The following is a 14544-nucleotide window of genomic DNA, read 5'->3' as shown; positions in this document are numbered from 1 at the left end:
GACATGATAGCCAGCCTGGTGACTCTAAGGAATTATAAGAAAGGATAGAGGAGAGAGCAGTGTAAATTTAGTTGACGAATATTATTTCGTCATCATTTTCGTCAATGACATTTTTTCCCTGACGAAAACTAAATGATAACTAAATAAAAACTAGTTTTAAATGGCAAAAACGATGACAAAAATCATCAACAAATTTTATTTTTAGGAAAGGACAATTTGGGAAGAGAACTGATGTCGTGTATGGTAGATTTGAATACGTGCTGATCTACCAAGCGGGATATAAGTTGGCATGCACTTGCTGCATGTATCATAAAACATTCAAAAATGCAAACGTCTGAGAGAAAGAGGAGAGCAGACATATGGATAAATCTGAAAAAAGTGTGATGACATAATAGAGAGTTTAATTCAGTCCGGTTTTCTGTGCAGAAAGCTGCCTCTCAGACAGCACACGAGTACTGAATTGAGCTCTCTTTTGTGTATTTTTGCTCTTGAACGGACAAATACACAAAATCATGTCAAAATGTCAGTTTTGGCGAGTATTCCCATAAACAGTCAGTTATTTCTTAAGTGAACGTAAACAGTTGGGAGAATATCGGAGGTGTATCAGTGTGGATCCGTGCATTCGGACTTAAAGTGACAACAGACTAATAAACCTGCTGCTGTCCATCATGTTAATCAAACAACAAACGGAAAAGAGAAAATCAGTTTACTGATTTACTTTAAAAGATTTAATAAGAATTAATTTCTATTTAATTTATACAAATAATGAAGAATGTTGTATGCAAGTTACTTATTAATTAAAAAGACCATGTTCTTGTTTCTTTATGAGAAGTGGTTTAATTTAATTTTAAGTTAAATTAAGACATGTTACATGTCACAGCAGTTAAATGTGTCTGTATTGCATGTTCAAACCTTAATATCATTCATATTAACAGTTAGATGTTTTCTACAGGAGTATATAATGAGTTTGTAATGCATTAATTAAGCATTTCTCTAAAATTTCTAATTAAACTAAACCCATTAAATTTTAGTCGACTAAATCTACTGTAGATTTCGTCGACTAAAATCTTATGGTATTTAGTCGACTAAAACTAGACTAAAACAATTCAGATCACTAAAACTAAATGGCATTTTAGTCAAAAGACTAAACTAAATCAAAATTTGTGGTCATAATTAACACTGGGAGAGAGACAGAAACATTAGTGATATACAAAGACGTAAATAAGGTCGGCCTCTACCTGACTGGCAGTAAACTGAGTTTTGTGCACAGCTGTGTTCCTCTGTAGAATTTAATGAAGCATATACAGTATGCGGTGTTTGTGTGTGTGTATCCACAGTAGTGATTAATCAGTCACAGTCTGTAATTCCAGATCTTATTCCTCTTTCTTCAGCCGCTTATCTTGCTGATCAAGGAGCGAGCCGGAAAAACTCCAGAGTAAATAAATAAATAAACAAAGCACTTAATAAACCGAGAGTGTGAGGAGGGTTTCAGGAGATAAGACAGATCAGGCATTATAAAGCACTTATTGGTTTTCTAAGAAAAATAAAAAAAATCTACTTCAAAGAGTTCAGCGGCTGTCAGACAGCATCTGCTCCAGCACACGCCGAGTTCCACTCAACACCAGCAGAACAAGACCGAACCATCTGCACATAACCACACACCTGCACATGACAATACTAAAAACTACACCCAGGCAGATTCTGAGGATCTTTTTCTTCTCCGCATTTTCTGGCCTGAAAATGGTGGAATTGTGTGGAAATGTATTTAAACAGTATAAATGTTAAATGAAGTACACTCTTATTTCTAACTGAAAACATAATCAAATGAGCAAAATTAGAACATAAACATGGTCAAAGTTTGGGAATGACTGTCATTCCAAGCCTATTGAAATCTGTGGGGATATGAAACCATATAAAAACAAAACAATACTGCATACTAAAATAGCATGTATTTTGCTTCAATTTCTTTTCAAGTTGACTGTTAATAGATCTGTAAGAATGTGGAGGTAAAAGCCTTGGCTTGTTTGGGGTCAGTACTTTTGAATAAGTGTATTCATAGTTAATACATTTATAAATGTTACAAAAGATGAACGGTTTTCATGTGAAAAAAAGGGGGAAAAGGTATATCAAGGACTAAGGATCTTGTATAAACTGGGATTAAAACCAGACAAAATTGACATGAAGTCTGGCCTAGTCTGCAGCTTATTCTGGCAGCATGTAACAGCATGTAAGCTATCAACCAAACATCATGTCTAAAACATTTTACTCCACTAATCTGGCAAACATTGGTAAATCCAGTGATTAGTTACACCTCAAAATATTTTATCATCACAACGATAGATTCTTCAGCATTGTCGGTGGGATATACAGTAACGCGTGCCGTTTTTGTCTGTTAGCCGATGTGTAAAAAAAAAACATATCCGCCAATACTTCTTCCCAAAGATTCCATCCCTGCCACCAAAAAACACACACACAGACCCACCAGTCTCCCTGCCTGCCGAAAGATTCTGTAAAAGCTTCTGTATGCAGGTACAAAGCCAGCGACCACTCTCTCTCTCTCTCTCTCTCTCTCTCTCTCTCTGTAGGTAGAAAACACAAACACAGCCTGCAAGTGGCATATCAGTGCATGAAATTCTCTAAAGGGGTTTAAGTATTTACCCTCCCCACTATGACGGCCTGCAAAAATTCAGCTTACCCTGTTCAATAAGGACTTCAAAGGGAATCATAAATACCTTTTGCCCGCAAATTCTACTGTACGGTGTTTTTCTGCTCGCCCCCCTTTTCCTGCTTCTTTTCTTCCCATTTTTCCCCTCATTCTCCAATAAAAACCACCCCTTACTGTGAAATTTATTAGAAGTCTTTTATTTACAGTTTATGAGTATAATAAGAGAAATTGGGAGGTAATTTCTGATGTTATTTAAGCAGGCGAGCTGAAAGGAGAAACACAGGTAAATAGATCTGTGGTTCATTTTGATCTGACAAGAGACAACTGCTCAGAGAAAAATAAAAGCGAAAGAAATGGCCCGATCATGCCTTGGGATCATGCCCCTGATTTTGAAAATACATAAAAAGATTTATTATGCAACATATGGTATTATTTGTATTATGTATATTTATACATATTATTATCATTATTTATATTATGATATATAACTATTATCTAATGCAATATTTGAATATTTTTATTTCATATTAAGCAAAAAACTAGTCACAAACAAAACACACGCATACACATGTATATGTATATGCATGTATATGATTGATCAACCCAGTATACACATACAATTTGTAATGTATAACTGCCACATGATGCACAAATAAAAATAAAAAAAAACTGAAAAGATCTACGTAGGGAAATCTACAGTGGCCCTGCAAAAGGCATTCTGGAATATTATTATGATGAAAATGCACAGCAAAGCCCTTACATTTATAATGTTTTACAAACTCATCAAATAAGTGAATAGAGATTAATTGCCCCGGTCGACCTTAAAATAATTATCAGAACGAGGCAGCTCTAAACTAGATGAAATTGATACACTTGAATAATTAGATCCTTGGCACTGACCTAGTGAAGTCAATAAAGGTTATTAAGGCCAATTGCTGTCTAAACGCATTAGAGACAGAGAGAAGCGCTCCGCACCACATCCAGCATTTCAGCGGCTATACGATAATCCCCTCACTGCGTCCGCCTCTCTCTCTCTGTCTCTCTCTCCGCTGCCCTCACACACATATACACCCCCTACCCTCAGACACACTAAACCAGATTGGATTCGCTTAACCTTTCAGTGGCTTTGATCAAATGAGCTCACACTGCAATAACATTTACATTGACCCTCACTCTCACTCTCTCGCTGGGGAGAGAGGTCTTTACCTTCCTGTCTGCCACACACACGCGCAGGCTAGGTCAATAACGTAATCAGATATCAATGGTGACCCCTGCAGTCATGATTGCTCGCTTTCTCTCGCTCGCTCGGTTTCTTTCATTGGACGGAGAGGATGAAATTATGAAACGGTCATTGTGCATGAATCGACACGCACACAAATAAAGACCAACACAAACACCAGCGGAAAGGAACAGAAGATGCATCTAAACAGCTCACTGTTCACATAAACACATAATAGTTTCTATTCAGACTGAAAGTAAATGTTTCAGCACACAATACTTGATGACGGTGTATGTGGAAGAAAGACAGAATAGATGCAGTTAGAGAGGAAAAAAGCTTTTTGATGTGACGCTCTGGGCGACAGAAGTGGAAAAAGTGACAAATTAGACCTAAAAAATTCAGAAAAAATCTGCGATATTGTTAATAGACCTGTCTCACTCTCAGCCGTCTCACTCTCAGCCCTGAATTTAAAGAAAAGAATTAAAAAAATGCCTGGGTGGTATTTAAAATATTTTGCATATAGCCAACTATCTCTCCAGTGCCAGGATAGACAGACTGATAGAGGGAGAGAAAGAAAGTGTCACTGGTAAAAGCCTAAATAAATGTCAGTGGTGTATGAGGAGTACGATAGCTTCTCTGTAGGGACCCGACGTTCACCCAGTGTGTGTGTGAGAGAGAGAGAGAAATTGAGGAGAGGACCTGAGACCTGATGTTTGATAACATTTACCTCATCTTATCAGAGCACATTTAAATAGCTATCTTCATTCTTTTCATTCTTCTTTTCTATTTTCCACCATTTCTCCTATGTTGTTTCCATTAAGCAGTTCACATTAATTCATGAGGTACAGGTTGGAGAGAGAGAGAGAGAGAGAGAGAGAGAGAGAGAGAAAGGGGGGGAGAGACAGCCACAGAGAGAGGGAGAGAGAGACTTGTTTTATCAGGATGTCATTCAAATGGAGGGGTGAAAATTTGCATCACAACAGCCTGAAGAGCAAGAGAGGGAGACACAAGAAAAGAGAAAGAAGGAAAACGAAAGAGAAAAACCCCCATGGGAGAGGAGCGATTTTAATAAACAGCAGGAAGAGGGTGAACACACAGAGAAACACACAGACCAGCCAACCCTGGACCTGCTCAGACTGCAGAAAAATCAAGAGAAGTGCAGGAAGGCCAACGAGACAATTCCCTAGAATCTAGATAAACACATGTCCCTGTTAAATGCCATGACTGTCTCTCGAAATCATACTTAAATGAATTTAAATCGGCCATGAAAATATCAGGAATTCAAATGAATATTTATTTTCTAAGTGCTTTCACATTCATGAGCGATTTATTCAAGGTCTAACAATCCTACAAATTTAATATTTGTACAACTAATAAAACGCAGAAAATAGCTTGATCAGGTTAAACTCAGGTAAAAGGAACACACAATTTCAACATAAATAATATAAGAAAGAAAAAATATAGTTACAAAAGGTCTTTAAATATTTAGAATTAATATGGCAGATATTGTCATTTTTCTCCTTTTCCTCTCCTGGTCATTTATGATTTATTATGATTAACAAAATATATTATATAAAGTGATAAATTAAAAGTTGTATTTTTATTTGCTTTTATTCTTGTGACAAATAATATATGCGCAGTAATATAACGTTAATTTCTTTTTAAAAAACCTTCTAATATATATATATATATATATATATATATATATATATATATATATATATATATATATATATATATATATATATATATATATATATATATATATATATATATAATAAAATAGCCTCAAATTTTACATTTCACTTCTATATATTGAAATTAAATATTAATAAATAATAAATAATAAATAAATAATTTCACATGGTATTTACAGACACAAAACTGTACATCTTTGATGGGTGGATGTCAGCGCACTTAAATTGTGTTGGAGAGATCCTCTGGACAGAAGGAGGACCGGTATCTCACAGTGAGCCTGAGACTGTCTCACCCCTTCATACACACACACACACACACACACACATCGGCTAGCTCAAGAGCTGGTCCTTAGCCCCAGAAGCACATTAGATGTGATTACTGCTCAAAGAGCGAGAGACAGACAGACTATGATGATACAACAGTGCCCCCTACTGAAAGTAACTACAGCACTGAGAGCAGAGCTGTGTGCTCAACACATACACACATACATGGATCAAACATGTGTCAAACAGACAGCACTGATCAGCTGTGATCACCTAGATTTAAATAACCTCTGTATCCTCTCCAGCATCAGAGACTGGGGTCATCTGCAGGCAGAAGGGTGACTATGCGGACAGGCAGTGTCCTGAAAAGATTCTGATGCTCCAGATGGAAACATGATGCATTAATTTGAAGATCAAGGTCAATTGTACTTAATTTGTCTTCTGGGAAACATGCAAGTATCTTCTGTAGCTTCCGAAGGGCAGTACTAAATGAAAAAATATGATATTAAATGATAAGAAATATGTACACATCTTCGTCCAGTTCAAAAGTTTTCACCCCCGGCTCTTAATGCATCGTTTCTCCTTCTGGAGCATCAGTGAATGTTTGAACCTTCTGTAATAGTTTGAGTACCGGTCCCTCAGTTGTCCTCTGTAGGATTTTGAGATCCATCTTTATACACTGTCACTGCTGGAAAGGGTTCAAAAATGCAAAAGATGCAAGAAAACCAAAGAATTTGCAGCATCTGGAGGATTTTTCTGAAGAACATCGGGCAGTTTAATTGCTCAGGACAAACAAGGGACTCATAAAGAACCATCACACACAAAAAAAAAAAAAAAAACACCCATGGATCATAACGAATTGAGTTCCCTTTCGCCTCTTCTTGAGCTTGAATATTTAAATTGGAAAGGCTTAATCTTTCCTGACGATGCAGTGTTGCCGTCAACTGTCCCAAGCGTCATTCACATTTGTTCACATTCATGTTCTCACAAAAGTGCATTTTTAGAGTTCATAAAAATGTTACTGGCCAACTGGCGATTGACACCATTTTATATACTCGCATTTGGCGCTTTGCGAGTGTTACTTTTAGGCCCCGTATATAGCTTATTTTCTATATTCACCGCCCATTGACAGTTGAGAAATTAACCTTTTATTCTTACCAAAAAAATAAAAAATAATAATAATAATAATTTAATGAAAAAGAGAATTAGGTTGGATGACTAGGTGGTGATGGTGTTAACACAGATTTCCTCCATGTCCCTGATTTTTGTCTTACGGCCAGCTACACAGCATATGAACACTTGTTTCACATTTACTACAAGGATTGTGGATTTAAATATTGTAAAATGTGTTAAGCAGTACTGGGATTACAACACAGTACTGGTAGTTGAAAGCATAATCAAATTAGCCAAACTATTTCATAAACAAACTTGCACATGTACAGCTGAATGTCAGACGCTGAATTGAGCGGAAATCTGGGCGCAGATTCTGTACAGGCCTGCTCACAGTTCATTCCATCACTCTTACCATTCGCTCCATTTCCTTCCAGTCTTTCTCCATCTGTTCCATGGGTTTAGTCCACCAGCTGCAGAATCGAGCGTAACGCCGGCCCTGGAACCAGTATTGCCTCAGCCATTCAAACTCCACCTGAAAGGAGCAACACAGGGTCAAGACGTTAAAGCAGCAGAGTGTCATTTCCACACCGCTAGAGACACCTAAAAAAAACTGCAAAAATAATTTTTAAAAAGGTTTCCCAAATCGGCACCTATGTCTGCCATTGTTTGGACAAACGGGTAGTTCAGGCCCAAACTCACACAATTGGTTGATCAACTGACACTACACAGCTCAAACAAAAAAAAAGAGCCACAGTGTTTTTAAAGTTGTCCCTGCACATTAATTGGGATTTAACTGGAATTTATTTTTATTTCTTATGCATCTGTTATGATATATTGTATGTAAAACATGTTGAATTACGATTGTGTACTTAGAAATGTGCTACATATATAAACTTGCCTCACCTAAAAAATAAAAAAATAAACCAAAAAAAAACAATGTTAATAATAATAAAAAGGATGCACTGACATTAAAATTCTAGCTGATCCATTAAGCTGGTAATTATTATCATTATTATAATTATTGTAATGTTATTGCTAATAACCATTACATGGTCTATTTGAATAAATATGAAATATTCTATAGAATATAATTGTCTTTCAATAGAACATTATTTTATAGAATATTCTATACTATTTCCACTACATGTATCTCGTGTGAATGTACATGTGAATCTAGACATCATAACATTTGAATTATAATATTCACTCACTGAACTCACTCAACAACTAAGTAAAAAAAAAAAAAAAAATCAACCAATAAGTTATATGCTTTTGTGTCTGGAACCACCATTCATTACAGTAATCAGGCTCTTAGTACTTATTGGTTTCTGAACACAAGGACCACTTAAAAAGGACCAAAAACAAACTCCAAAGCATTTTGAACGGCTTTTGAAAACTAGGCCGGTGAAGTCCAGTCCTTGAACAAGAGGTCAAACCATAGCAAGCAGCTGACATCTACTTAACAATGTCTGAAAAAACAGCAGTCAAGTGTGTTTGATAGTCTGTAAAATGTGGTTGTTGGACAAAAATGTTTTGCGCTCCAGTCATTCTTCACTATCCAGCTCTCTGGCATATGTGTACTGTATTATATCAGCGTGCTCTGAAACAACAGCAATCCAGACGTCCATCCATTTATCAAACTCCATCCATCCATCAGTGGGCAATTTAGTAGCAGAATAGAGCAGCAGAGGGGACTGTGTGCTAGTCACCTGAGTCAGTGAGGTGGGGAGATGGGGGAAGGGCATTTGTATGTGGCGGTGGGAGTGATTTTCAAAACTAAACACCCACGCTAAGGTCACACTAACAAGGGAACACAAGTAGCCGCACATACACAGATCCAGAACAAATCACACACACACCTCTGTATCCACATACATGCACAAGCCACTTGCTTTGTACTTGACATCTTTGCATCTTTGTGTGCCGCTGATCATAACTGTGTCATCACAATAGGAAGGAGGGTGATGACATCTGCATTTCCTGTTTTCCTGTTTGTAGTTTTGTTTCCTTTGTTTATGTCTGCTGCTACGTTACACCCAGGAGAGACGTAAAGATTTATCACACACGCCAAAAACATCGCACCTACACACACTTCCCTTTCTTTCTTTTCGTTCTTTACTTCATTGCTTTCATTCTTCATCCTATCAATCTCTCACTTTCTCTCTCTACAGGGAGCAACAGAATCCACCACAGGCTCTCAGCCTTTCTCCTCTGGGAATCTCCCCATCTTTGACTCTTTTGAAGTGATGAGTTAACCCTCCTAATGATGCTTAATGTAGCCACGTGCACGTGTGTATCTGTGTCTGCCCCACATGTAAATGTAAGCACCTCACATTTGCCCTCCCACAAGCTATGAACAAAGCACTGCTCCAAAATTCATTCTCCAAACAACAGACACTCTCTGCGCCTTAGCTAAGAGTTACAACGAAACAACACGCCGACAACGTAACACCAGAACAGCATCCAGAACGTCTCTTCACTGAATATATCTGTAAAGTTGCCCGGTTTGATCTGGAGCAACTGAATGACATGAAAGTAAACAAGATTTTAAACAACAAACTCAAAAACAAAAAATCATGAAATATTAAGAACAGTTGTGATTGTTTTTATATTACCGTTCAATAAACAAGGAATTCATATGAGTAACTTCATATGTCTGTTGTTGTGTTTATGGAAAAGTGTTTAAGAATTTATGAAGTTACATTATACAGTAACCTTTGGGTCCGTAAGAAGTCCGAGGTTTTTGAAAGAAGTCTCTTATGCTCAACAAGACTGCATTTATTTGATCAAAAATGCAGTAAAAACAGTATATAAAATAACTGTACTATCTGATAATATTTTATGTTCTGAATGTTCAGGTGCTCATGTAACATTTAACATTATTATAAATGTTAAAAACAGTTGTGTTGCTTAATATTAGTATTTTATTAATCTTTTTCAGGATTCTTTGATGAATACTGTACAAAGTTCAAAAGATGTGAGATAGATTGTTGTAACATTATAAATGCCTTTGCTGTTACATTTGCACAATTTAATGCATACTTGCTAAATAAAAGTAGAATTAAAATGTCTAAATTATATATAAAACACACATATAGCTAGTTTCCTTATATTATAAATGAAAAAAAAAGTAAAGACAAATGTAACATTGTAACATTTAATGGAAAACACGAAAATACAGATGTATTGAAAAACTGACATTCGTTCAGTCCAGTGAAAGCACTAGCAGGGCAATTAAAAACATTAGGTGTCTTTTAAGTTCTGAGTAGTACAATATGTTTAGTATTAATAGCAGTATGTAGTATGTGCATATATTTTTAAACCTTGCACAAAAAAAAAAAAAAAAAACCTGGTGTGAACAGGTCCTTTATTTGACAGACTGTAAAACTGCACAGCTGATACTCTTAATCTGCTTTATCAATACCTGTGTAGGCTATCATTCTTTAAGCATTCAAACTGGCTTGAACGGGTTTCATCTTTAGTTGGACTGAGATCAGACACCCAGGTTTCACTTTCACATATGGCCACCTTCAAAGAAATGCTACACTTTGTGTTGGTTCAAACCTACAATTGCTGCAGACCAATACCGACCGCTGACAGCCTCTCAACAGACGCCGGAGGCTACAAATGCTAGCAGCCGCTTTTGTGTCTGTCGTTCCCCCCCGCGCCTTTCTGTCTGTCTGTCCTTCTGTGTTGAAAGCCCACACAGCGCCGAGAGCTTTGAGCCAACATGGAGGCCAGTTTCACGCAGAGCAGGCCTGCAACAGGCACAGAGCTGGAAACTATGCGACTGGCATTTAGAGCCAAGTCGTCTGCTGCTGTGAGGTACTGAGACTAAATGCCACCTGCATATGCTGGAGGTGAGAAAGAGAGGAAACAGACAGAAACAAAAAGGCTTTCAGTGACAGGTGGAGAGTCTGTCGGTCTACTTATACAGCTGAACGTGGTGGTAACTACACATTAGCTACGGTACTAGTCAGGTGCTCATCACGGTGACCTCCAGATAACAATGCGGCATCTTAAATATTAAATGGGTTTAGGTTTCCAGACATCGCTCTCAAACGGCTCACTGTTTGGACTACCAATCAATTTCAAAAGAGCACCCAAGAGTCCAGAACTGTTGTGACTCAATCAATAGAGGCCAGTCTGTGCTGTTTGCTCTGTAAACCCACATATGTGTACACCTGGTCATACAAATAAAGAGCCATATATGTGCATGCACATCAGCTCAGACAATGAGAATTGTAGAGATGCAAAACATAAGAGCATTCAGTCACATAACTTCTTGAGGCAAAGGTTTTTGATGCACATCTAGGAATTTTTTTAAATAAATATTATGTATTTTATGCACGTTTATGTGTATTTTGGTCATTTTATTTGCATCTTGGTGTTTAGAAACCCATCTATTGCCCATAACTAAGGGAACACAATCATTTCTAGTGCTTACACAAAACTGGTGCATTCTGATCAGTCGATAAAAATACATTAATGGAAATCCGATTACTGATGCAAAACTTGAATATGCACAAGCAAATTCGACTTGAGAGCAATGGTGGATAGATTTTCAGTGAATAACGACTTAAATTTCTGTCTGTTCCTCATACAAAGCTATCGCCATATAGCTCCAGAAGAAGAAAAAGACGACGCAGAGTGAAGCTACTACTGTCGCACAAAATCATGTCGCCAGAGTAGACAAACAAAAGTGTGACACTTCACCAGCATGTGAAGAAATAGCTCACCAAATTTTTGATCACAAAAAAGGGCTGATCAACAGTACGTTCTTTTTGTAGGATTTTGTACCCAACCTAAACAATAAACCCAAAAAGTTAAAGATAAATTTGCCTAATAGCATTATATATTTCTTTATCATTTCTATAGATATCATGATAATGTTGCTTCCGTGAATTATTTTGTCCATAATAATGTAGTGAAAATCTGATTTGTGTGAGTGTAGTGTGCTTTCTTGTGTCCATCTGAAATTTCTATACACTTTCACTGTATAGAAAAGAGTAACTTAGACATTTCCAAAACACACAGGTTAGCAATGACTTGAGGTTGAGTAAATTATGAAAGAATTGTTAGGTAAAATAGCCCTCTTAATTCCACAACGATGCAAGCTCAACACCTTTTCAGAAAACTCTGTGGGACAAAACGTTGGGAGTGTGAGATGCAGAGAGAGAAAGAGAAGAAAGGATCTCTTTCCCAACAATCTCTCCAGCAAAAACCTCCCCTGAACCTCCATATACCAGTACCAACCATTAAAAATGCAGGTAAACATTGGCCTTTATCAACGGACTAACGCAGTACATTAATCCTGCACACTACAGATCCTTTACAGATCCCCCATCAGGGGCTGCTTACTGCAATCTCCATGCAGTCCACCACACTAAACAAAAGGTAGACGCTGAGCTCTGCTAGAACAGTGTGCTGGGATAAATACACATATCAATAATAAATAATACACTAATACATCATTTAAGAACCCACACAGGCCCTCATGGGCAGTTTCAACAAAATAGCCTCAATCAGGTCAGAGTGTTGAGGTCGGTAACCTCCGGGGAGGCTGCTGCCCCCGGGCAGGGGTGTATGTATATATATTATATATATATATATACACTTTATATTTCCAAGGGTTTTTTAAGGTGCTGAGTGATAATCCAGGTGAGTTGGGGTTCAACAGAGACCTACACAAGGCCGCACTGATGGTTAAGCCCTCTAAAAAGAGCTATTGTTTGGGGTTTGAAAAATTAATGGCAAGTACAACCTTTAAAAAACCTCAGAGCAGCCTCATCTGTCATGGCCTGAGACAAGCGTTTGGGATTTGGTGGTGTGAGTACACATTTTACAATGCTTAAAAAACGTTCACATACACACCTCGTTGTGAATGTCCTCAATGCACTGAAGGGTGGAGGGGAGGAGAGAACTCAGACTCTTGGTGTTCTTCTCGGTGTTGGTGTGTAAATTCTCCAAGGCCTCTGAGCAGCGTTTCTGTATGTAGTCCAGCGTACCTGTACAACACTGAAGGAACAATACAGATAATAGTAGTCTTTTTATTCATATAAACCAGAAATTAGGGGGTTATTGGTTGAGGACATGAAAGTTGATAATGCTACAGGTGCGATCAGGGCAACTGGAGAGATGATGCTCACCTGTACGACTCTGTGAGTGGAGCTGAATCTAGCTGTGTCACCAGCCAGTACACAGTGCTGATGTGTCCGATTCAGATCATCTATACAAGCACATGCCAACAGCCACACACACGCACAGACAACAATCAGAAGAAACACACTTTAACATTATTATAAACTCTGGGAGGGAGCATTTGTCTTGGTCGATCAAACTCTTAAGGCCCAGAGGCCCTTCAAGCAAAATCGAAGAACTGGGAATGAGGCCAAACCGAAGTTCGTTTGGAGAACAATCACTCTGGCTGGCGATCACTCTCAAACTACCATTGGTCTGTGGTCTCTCACACTAGAGAGCTGCTTTATAGTAGAAATCGGTTATAGGAAAATGTTTTTTCCATGTTAAATACTGTTTAAAACTGCTAGTTGGGAAGTCGTAATTACATTGTCAGGTGCATTCAAGTCACTTACATCGGAGCAAACCTTTTCTTAATTAACTACACAAAAATTCAGCAAGGTTTTTTAACTACTTATAGAAAATGAAGAACAAAGAATCAGGTGTGTTTAGCTTTTTATGTTTTTAATTAATTTATGAAAATTTAACGTCCACTAGAGACGTTGCATCTATTTATTTCACCATGTTTGTCACTGACATGCCCCCAACTTGGAGCTCAAAGAGTTTCCCACTTGTAATTACGACTTTGTTGTGGCATTCACATGCATTCACCTCATAAATAAGATATTCTCTATGTAACTTGAACACAGCATTTATTTTGTTAATGAAAGGAAAGCGTGCAGCACATATTTACACATTCATCTAAATGCTGCTCCCATCAAAATATGCCACTGCTCAGGTAAATAAAACTTCTATTTTAACCCCTGAGCAAAGAACGAAAAAGAACTTCGCTGTGAGTATATTGGGGCCGTTATTCAGAGGTTATATATGCCCAAAGAATGTAAATATACCAGGACAGCTCTAGTAATGCAAGTCCTGCCTTCTAACAAAAAAAAGAGCCAATGCAACTGCCAGTAGAGACTCACACTTAGGACTGCACACTGGCAGGACCAACCTAAAATATATGCTTTTTTAACACTATTAGAGTATAAGAAACAACATTTATAAGACCATTCATGTTAGATTTTTATTTGGCCAGCAGTTTTTGAGGTATCATTATTTCCTTATTTAAATAGATAAGAGTTGGTCTTGCATGCCCAAATTAGCGGAGTAGATGTTGCAAATATGTCAGACAAGTGACTTTCCTTGAAAGGGACTGAAAGGGATATGCCCCATTGAAATCAAAGGATTCACCACATTCTCTGACGTACAGCAGCATAAACTAGAGCGAGCACAACAGTAACATCTGTTTAATTTCCTCCGTATACTATTATTCTTTCCCGTCACATTACATTGACTTTAAAACACTTGCTATCAAATAACACTCTGCATCTCTCAACCTGGACTCT

The 14544-nt window shown here is 37.5% G+C and overlaps 1 protein-coding gene across 1 annotated transcript in view; it reads right to left on the bottom strand.

Annotated features, from left to right (window-relative positions):
• The window catches only part of fto (FTO alpha-ketoglutarate dependent dioxygenase), a 151357-nt gene that overhangs the window by 95969 nt on the left and 40844 nt on the right, over positions 1-14544 (bottom strand). The window contains exons 5-7 of the mRNA XM_081359445.1: positions 13108-13187; positions 12833-12976; positions 7371-7490 (exon numbers count right to left, since the gene is read on the bottom strand). Coding sequence (XP_081215571.1) covers positions 7371-7490; positions 12833-12976; positions 13108-13187 — 344 coding nt within the window. The remainder of the gene's footprint in view (positions 1-7370; positions 7491-12832; positions 12977-13107; positions 13188-14544) is intronic.

The sequence above is a fragment of the Scardinius erythrophthalmus genome (genome assembly GCF_964197995.2).
Source record: "Scardinius erythrophthalmus genome assembly, chromosome: 2".
Lineage (NCBI taxonomy): Eukaryota > Metazoa > Chordata > Actinopteri > Cypriniformes > Leuciscidae > Scardinius > Scardinius erythrophthalmus.
The sequence above is the reverse complement of the archived record's forward strand: the minus strand, read 5'-3'. Positions and strand labels throughout refer to the sequence as shown.